We start from the raw sequence: 8760 nt of genomic DNA on the forward strand, positions 1-8760 counted from the left end.
GGTGGTGCAGCTTCGCTGTAGAAGGTTCATCACTGGAGGCTGACTTTGAGATTTCATAACCTCACCCAACTTCCATATGCTTCCTGCTTGTCATTGAACGTGAGATTTCTCAGCTTCCTGTTCTAGCTATCTGCTGCCATACTATCCCTGACATTGTGGACTCTAAATTTGTAGGTCAATAAACCTTAAATGAAATCTTTTTTTATAAGTTTCATTGGCCATGAAGTTTTATCACAGCAGTAGCAGCAACAACAACAAACTAAAACATTAGTCTCACTTTGATTCTTATTTCATTCTGACACTCAAAATTAGAAAGTCAAGTTTTTCTTATTCATACATAAGATGCTATGATTTTTTAAATTTCATAGTCTGTCTGTTCACATTAGATGAAATATACTCGTTTCCTCAATTGCACTGATCATTTCTCTGTATACTTCACCCTGCATAAAGCCACTCAAGTTATTTTACTTCTACTTTTTGCAGTTCTATAATTTCTAATTAATAATTTCTCTTTGTTGAATTCTCGGACAAATTTGTAATTGCTTGTTAAAATATTTGTGTAACAAGATTTAAACTGTTTATAGTTATCTTCAGCCTATGATTAATCTCATGAAAGCTTCTGATAACGCAGTATGATTCCAATCCACCTCTACAAGGAATGTAAGATTAAGTCACTACTAAGCTTCTTCTTTTGTTTCTGGATTTGTCTTTTGTTTTTTGTTTTGAGATAGGATTTCTCTTATAGATTTGGCTGTCCTGGAACTTCCTTTGTAGACAAGGCTGTCCTGGATCTTTCATAGATCTATTTGATTCTGCCTCCTATGTGCTGGGATTAAAGGTGTGCTCCACTACTGCCCTGGATGTACCATTCAGCTTCTTTGCTTAGAGGATACAGAAACCAGCAAGGCCACCTTGCTTGTCGTAGGAGAAAACCTTCCTTCTGGGTCTTGAGAAACCCAGGGAGGGGTTAGTGGAGAACCAATTCATGTGGCTTTATTTTGCTTGGTGGGAACATCAGCTCAGCTCCCACTCCTCAGAGCTGGCATAAAGAAATGAAGGGAGAAAGTGAAGCTACAAATTAATTTTTCTCCTAGCTATGATGCCTTCTTGAAGCAGGAGGATGCAGAAGTTCACCTCATATGAACTGTCTGAATAGCTCAACCAAGAAGACTAGATTAAGGCATGATCAGGAAGAAGGTGTTCATCATAACTGGTCCTTCCTTACTGGCACTCTAATATCAGCTGTATCCTTGATAATGGTAAGATGTCTGTGTTGTAGAAAGAACACAATGTATAGAAGTCTGTTATAGGAACCTGAAATGAGACAATTAAAAATAATTTGAGATCAAGACAGCCTCTTCCTGGCCACATGTGTATATTTAGAAATCCAAAAGGGTTATAAATAACAATGAACAGAAATCAATATTTCTGGCATGGGATATTGAATAAACATAGGTTTCCCTCAAAAGAAGATGGAAAAGATCACACTAAAGGTGGTATGTGTTCCCTTGAAATACCTTGCACTGTTAGAAGCAGTAAACTAGAGAGAACAGAGCACAGACTGTCACAGTACATTGTACTACAGTTAAACACAAATATATTATACAAGAACAAAAATATAAGGATCTAATTAATTCAAGATATAATATCCAAGGCCACCTGATGGGAAGACAAATAGTGTTAGTGAAAAGGAAAAATAGAATACAATATGAAGATCAGAATCTCCTAAAATAAAAAGTAGTGTGACAGATTTCAATAATGTAAGCAGATGAACATATAACCTTCAATTGTAGGCAGCTCACTCCACTTGCTGTCAATAAGTGACAGTGCTGGTAGAAGAAAAAAGCCCATCTATTTTAAACTAGGAATTTAAAAATAAGGCAGTCTTAGATGACAAATTGTAATAGATAAGCTGATGTCAATATTGAATACATATGTTTTATGATGTTGTTGTGAGTCAAGATATGTCTTTATAGGACACATTTTTTCTTTTATTTATTTATTAATTGCATTTATTTATTATTAGATATTTTCTTTATATACATTTCTAATGCTATCGCAAAAGTTCTCTATACCCTCCCTCTACCCTGCTCCCCTACCCAACAACTCCCACTTCTTGGCTGTGGCATTCCCCTGTACTGGGGCATAAAAAGTTTGCAATACCAAGAGGCCTCTCTTACCAGTGATGGCTGACTAGGCCATCTTCTGCTACATAAGCAGCTAGAGATAAAAGCTCTGGGGGGGTACTGGTTAGTTCATATTGTTATTCCACCTATAGAGTTGCAGACCCCTTCAGCTCCTTGGGTGCTTTTTCTAGCTCCTCCATTGCGGGCCCTGTATTCCATCTTATAGATGACTGTGAGCATCCACTTCTGTATTTGCCAGGCACTAACTAGTATAGCCTCATATGAGACAGCTATAACCGGGTCCCTTCAGCAAAATCTTTCTGGCACATGGAATAGTGTCTGGGTTTGGTGGCTGATTATTGGATGGATCCCCGAGTGGGGTAGACTCTGGATAGTCCATCCTTTTGTCTTGGCTCCAAAATTTGTCTCTGTAACTCCTTTCATGGGTATTTTGTTCCCTATTCTAAGGAGGAATGAAGTATCCACCAATTTGTCTTCCCTCTTCTTGATTTTCTTGTGTTTTGCAAGTTATATCTTCGGTGTTCTATGTTTCTGGACTAATATCCACTTATCAGTGAGTGCATATCTAATGACTTCTTTTGTGATTGGGTTACCTCATTAAGGAAGATATACTCCAGATACATCCATTTGTCCAAGAATTTCGTAAATCCATTGTATTTAATAGCTGCGTAGTACTCCACTGTGTAAATGTACCACATTTTCTGTATCCATTCCTCTGTTGAGGGACATCTGGGTTCTTTCCAGCTTCTGGCTATTATAAATAAGGCTGCTATGAACATAGTGGAGCATGTGTTCTTATTACCAGTTGGAACTTATTCTGGGTATATTCCCAGGAGAGGTATTGTTGGATCTTCTGGTAGTATTATGTCCAATTTTCTGAGGAACTTCCAGACTGACTTCCAGAGTGGTTGTACAAGCTTGCAATCCCACCAACACTGGAGGAGTGTTCCACTTTCTCCAAATACTTGCCAGCATCTGCTGTCACCTGAATTTTTTATCTTATCCATTCTGATTTGTGTGAGGTGGAATCTCAGAGTTTTGATTTGCATTTCCCTGATGATTAAGGATCTTGAACATTTTTTCAGGTGCTTCTCAGCCATTCATTATTCCTCAGTTAAGAATTCTTTCTTTAGCTCTGAACCCCATTTTTAAATGATGTTGTCAGAATTACTGGAGTCCAGCTTCTTGAGCTCTTTGCATATATTGGATATTAGTCCCCTATCACAGTTATGATTGGTAAAAATCCTTTCCCAATCTGTTGGTGGCCTTTTTGTCTTATTGACAGTGTCTTTTGTCTTACAGAAGCTTTGCAATTTTATGAGGTCCCATTTGTCAATTCTTGATCTTACAGTGCAAGCCATTGCTGTTCTGTTTAGGAATTTTTCCCATGTGCCCATATCTTTGAGGCTTTTCCCTACTTTCTCCTCTATTAATTTCAGTGTCTCTGGTCTTATGTGGAGGTCTTTGATCCACTTAGACTTGAGCTTTGTACAAGGAGATAAGAATGGATCAATTCCAATTCTTCTACATGGTAACATCCAGTTGTGCCAGCACAATTTGTTGAAAATACTGTCTTTTTTCCACTGGATGGTTTTAGCTCCCTTGTCAAAGATCAAGTGACCATAGCTGTGTGGATTCATTTCTGGGTCTTCAATTCTATTCCATTGATATACCTGTCTGTCACTGTACCAATACCATGCAGTTTTTATCACAATTGCTCTGTAGTACAGCTTAATGTCAGGCATGGTGATTCCACCAGAATTTCTTTTATTATTGAGAATAGTTTTTGATTTCCTAGGTTTTTTTATTTTTCCAGATGAATTTTCACATTTCCCTTTCTATCTCACTGAAGAATTGAGTTGGAATTTTGATGGGGATTGCATTGAATCTGTAGGTTGCTTTCAGCAGGATAGCCATTTTTACTATATTAATCCTGCTGATCCATGAGAATGGGAAATCTTTCCATCTTGTGAGATCTTCAATTTCTTTCTTCAGAGACTTGAAGTTCTTATCATACAGATCTTTCAATTCCTTGGTTAGAGTCACACCAATGTATTTTGTATTGTGACTATTGTGAAGGGTGTTGTTTCCCTAATTTCTTTCTCAGTCAGTTTATCCTTTGTGTAGAGTAAGGCCATTGTTTTATTTGAGTTAATTTTAAATCCAGATATTGCACTGAAGCTGTTTATCAGGTTTAGGAATTCTCTGGTGGAATTTTTGGGGTCAGTTATATATACTATCATATCATCTGCAAATAGTGATTTTTTGACTTCTTGCTTTCCAATTTGTATCCCCTTGATGTCCTTTTGTTTTCGAATTGCTCTGGCTAGGACTTTGAGTACTATATTGTATAGGTAGGGAGAAAGTGGGCAGCCTTGTCTAGGCCCTGATTTTAGTGGGATTGTTTCCAGTTTCTCTCCATTTAGTTTGATGTTGGCTACTGGTTTGTTGTAGATTGCTTTTATTATGTTTAGGCATGGGCCTTGAATTCCTGATCTTTCTAAGACTTTTATCATGAAGGGGTATTGGATTTTGTTAAATGCTTTCTCAGCACCTAATGAGATGACCATTTGATTTTTGTCTTTGAGTTTGTTTATGTAGTGGATTACGTTGATGGATTTCCATATATTACACCATCCCTGCATCCCTGGGATGAAGCTGCTTGGTCATGATGGATGATCGTTTTGATGTGTTCTTGGATTCGGTTTTTGAGAATTTTATTGAGTATTTTTCATCGATATTCATAAGGGAAATTGGTCTGAAGTTCACCTTCTTTGTTGGATCTTTGTGTGGTTTAGGTATCACAGTAATTGTGGCTTCATAGAATGAATTGGGTAGGATACCTTCTGTTTTTATTTTGTGGAATAGTTTGAGAAGAGTAGGAATTAGGTCTTATAGAACTCTGCACTAACCGCAACTGGTCCTAGGCTTTTTTTGATTGGGAGACTATTGATGATTGGTTCTATTTGTCTGGGGAAATGGGACTGTTTAGATAGTTAATCTGATCCTTATTTTACTTTGGTACCTGGTATCTGTCTAGGAAGTTGTCCATTTCATCCAGGTTTTCTAGTTTTGTTGAGTACAGCCTTTTGTAGTAGGATCTGATGATGTTTTGGATTTCCTCAGGTTCTGTTGTTATGTCTCCTTTTTCATTTTTGATTTTGTTAATTAGGATACTGTCCCTGTGCCCTCTAGTTATTCTGGCTAAGGGTTTATCTATCAGGTTGATTTTCTCTAAAAACCAGCTCCTGCTTTGGTTGTTTCTTTGAATAGTTCTTTTTGTTTCCACTTGATTGATATCAGCCCTGAGTTTGATTATTTCCTACCTTCTACTCCTCTTGGGTGAATTTCCTTCCTTTAATTCTAGAGCTTCTAGGTGTGCTGTCAGTCTGCTAGTGTATGTTCTCTCTAGTTTCTTTTTGGAGGCACTCAGGGCTATGAGTTTCCCTCTTAGGACTGCCTTCATTGTGTCCCATAAGTTTGGGTATGTTGTGGCTTCATTTTCATTAAACTCTAAAAAGTCTTTAATTTCTTTATTTCATCCTTGACCAAGGAATCATTGAGTAGAGTGCTGTTCAGTTTCCATGTGATTGTTAGCTTTCTATTATTTATGTTGTTATTGAAGATCAGCCTTAGTCCGTGGTGATCAGATAGGATGCATGGGATAATTTCAATATTTTTGTATCTGTTAAGTCCCATTTTGTGCTTAATTATATGGTCAATTTTGGAGGAGGTACCATGTGGCCCTGAGAAGAAGGTATATCCTTTTAATTTAGGATAAAATGTTCTTTTGATATCAATTAAATCCATTTGTTTCATAACTTCTGTTAGTGTCCATGTGTTTCTCTTTAGTTTTTGTTTCCAGGATCTGTCCATTGGTGAGAGTGGTGTGTTGAAGTATCCCACTATTATTGTGTGAGGTGTAATGTGTCCTTTGAGGTTTACTAAAGTTTTTTTAATAAATGTGGCTGCCCTTGTGTTTGGAACATAGATATTCAGAATTGAGAGTTCATGTTGGTAGATTTTACCTTTGATGAGTCTGAAATTCCCCTCCTTGTCTTTTTGATAACATTTGGTTGGAAGTCAATTTTATTCGATAGAAGAATGGCTACTCCAGCTTGTTTCTTCGAACCATTTGCTTGGAAAATTGTTTTTCAGCCTTTCACTCTAAGGTAGTGTCTGTCCTTTTCCCTGAGGTGGGTTTCCTGTAAGCATCAAAATGTTGGGTCATGTTTGTGTAGCCAGTCTATTAGTCTATGTCTTTTTATTGTGGAATTGCGACAATTGATATTAAGAGATATTAAGGAAAAGTAATTGTTGCTTCCTGTTATTTTTGTTGTTAAAGTTGGGATTCTGTTCTTGAGGCTGCCTTCTTTTAGGTTTGTTGAAGGATTATGTTCTTGCTTTTTCTAGGGTGTAGTTTCCTTCCTTGTGTTGGTGTTTTCCCTTTATTATCCTTTGAAGGTCTGGATTCATGGGAAGATATTGTGTGAATTTGGTTTTATCATGGAATACTTTGGTTTCTCCATCTGTGGTAATTGAGAGCTTTGCTGGGTATAGTAGCCTTGGCTGGCACTTGTGTTCTCTTAGGGTCTGCATAACATCTGTCCAGGATCTTCTGGCTTTCATAGTCTCTCGTGAGAAGTCTGGTATAATTCTAATAGGCCTGCCTTTATATGTTACATGACATTTTTCCTTACTGCTTTCAATATTCTATCTTTATTTAGTGCATTTGTTGTTCTGATTATTATGTGTCAGGAGAAATTTCTTTTCTCAGCCAGTTTATTTGGAGTTCTGTAGACTTCTTGTATGTTCATGGGCATCTCTTTCTTTAGGTTTGGGAAGTTTTCTTCCATAATTTTGTTGAAGATATTTGCTGGCCCTTTAAGTTGAGAATCTTTGTTCTCATCTACTCCTATAATTCGTAGGTTTGGTCTTCTCATTGTGTATAGGACACATTTTTTTGTTGTTATTACTTGTAGATGATCCTCATATCAATGTACTCATAATAGTGTCCTATTACTTTGAGTAGTGATTAGGTATAATATCTAAAATACAATGAGAATAATAAGGGAAAGTCAGTGTAAGCAAAAGTACAGAGTAGGGATTAAATGAAGTAGCAAACTTGCACAGAATTTCAGCATAGTCTAACAGTATAAGAGAAGGGAGTAAGCTTAAAACATTTATCTTCCAGAGGTTTAAGTAAGCCTCCTATTTTCAAGGAGACTATGTAGTTCTAGTATATTGACCCCCTAGAAAGTGTATGAAAGTGATACTTTTTGATGAATAAGGGATATCTGAGATTCTCAGGCAGTCTTATCTGGACTCCCTTCAAGCTCAAAGTGGTCAGAGGTAGGGCATTGTGAGGTTTCAGCCACTCCTTAGCTGCCTTTGGCTGGGAGAGCTTTGCTGACCAATCAGGGCTGAGGGGTGTGGCCCACCATTGTTCTGACAGGGATATAAGCAGGGTGCTCAGAGCTCTTGGGCCAGTCTCTGGAGAGCTCTGCTATGGCTCAGATGGCCAAGAAAGTCCACTGGTCTAGCGCAGCAGCAGGAGCAGCCGCTGCTGCCAAAATTTCGAAGCTTGAGAAGACCACCAAAAGATTCAAACTTATTAAGAAGCGAAACCCTAGTTCTAAGCTTCCCAAGAGATCTTCACACTCTTTACTTTGTTCTCTTTCTCGTTCCTGTTGTTGCTGTCGCTGTCGTTGTTGCTGTTACTGTCGTTGCTGTCGTTGTTGCTGTAGTCGTTCTCGTCGTTTTCGTAGCAGAACTACATTAAAGGTGAGAGATCCCAAGGTAAGTTCATTCCCTCCTTTCTTTAGTCATTCTTTCCCCTAAGACTTTCTCAGGCCTACAATCAACTTCTCATCTACCTCTGCCCCTTCACATGAATCCCCATCCACATTCTATCTTTTCCCTAAACCAGTGCCCTTATGACTAGTTCTTTCAGATTACGGAGAAGGGGGAGCAATCACTTCAAAGAAGAATTAGGAGACAATTGACGCGGAGCCAACTGGAGCTGATCGAACCGGAACCGACCATGGCTTTGGAGCCAAGCGAGATTACAGTGGCATTCTTCTCTCATAAGAATGCCAATGTGTCTGATCCAGAGGAAGTTCCACCATGCCTTGACAGTGACCCATTTCCGAATGGAGACTTGGCCAGTTCCTAGACCCCGAACGGGTCCAAAGTCCCATGAAACATCAGTGGACGGGTCTGGGAGCTGAGCTGTGGTCCTGTCAAGGAAACTCTTCACCACAAACTAATTTGAATGATGGTGAAAATAATCAGATGTGAAAATATGTGTCACTCTCAGTCTCTGATGGTATCGAGGGAGAGGGTTTGGGGTAGGGATGACTGGGAATATGATGAGAAGGAATGTCGCTTTCTAGAAGGTTGGGAGTGGTGTGAACAACCCCCTGATAGGTAGACACAGGAGGGTCAGAACTTAGCTAGCACAAACGTCCCCCTGAAGCTTTATTTCACAGGGCAATAGGGAGAGCCCAGGGTCTTCCTAAATAGGACTGCTACATGGTTTCCGGCTGTTACATCGATATGAACTGAGGTGTAGTGGCAGTTCCAGTCCTAACTTAGGCAGCACATCAACATT

The 8760-nt window shown here is 38.7% G+C and overlaps 1 protein-coding gene across 2 annotated transcripts; it reads left to right on the forward strand.

The window, feature by feature from the left end:
- Positions 1-7631: 7631 nt before the first annotated feature.
- On the forward strand, positions 7632-8454 carry Cypt1 (cysteine-rich perinuclear theca 1). 2 transcript variants are annotated; one of them, NM_025738.3, is made up of 2 exons: positions 7632-7946; positions 8092-8454. In NM_025738.3, exons 1-2 carry the CDS (start codon positions 7656-7658, stop codon positions 8320-8322), a joined length of 522 nt encoding a protein of 173 aa, NP_080014.2. In that variant the 5' UTR covers positions 7632-7655; the 3' UTR covers positions 8323-8454. The 2 variants fall into 2 exon arrangements, with proteins under 2 accessions (NP_080014.2, NP_001297390.1); NM_001310461.1 differs by having other exon boundaries at positions 7632-7931.
- The last annotated feature ends 306 nt before the right edge of the window (positions 8455-8760 follow it).

The sequence above is a fragment of the Mus musculus genome, chromosome X (assembly GCF_000001635.26).
Source record: "Mus musculus strain C57BL/6J chromosome X, GRCm38.p6 C57BL/6J".
In the NCBI taxonomy this organism is placed as follows: Eukaryota; Metazoa; Chordata; class Mammalia; order Rodentia; family Muridae; genus Mus; species Mus musculus.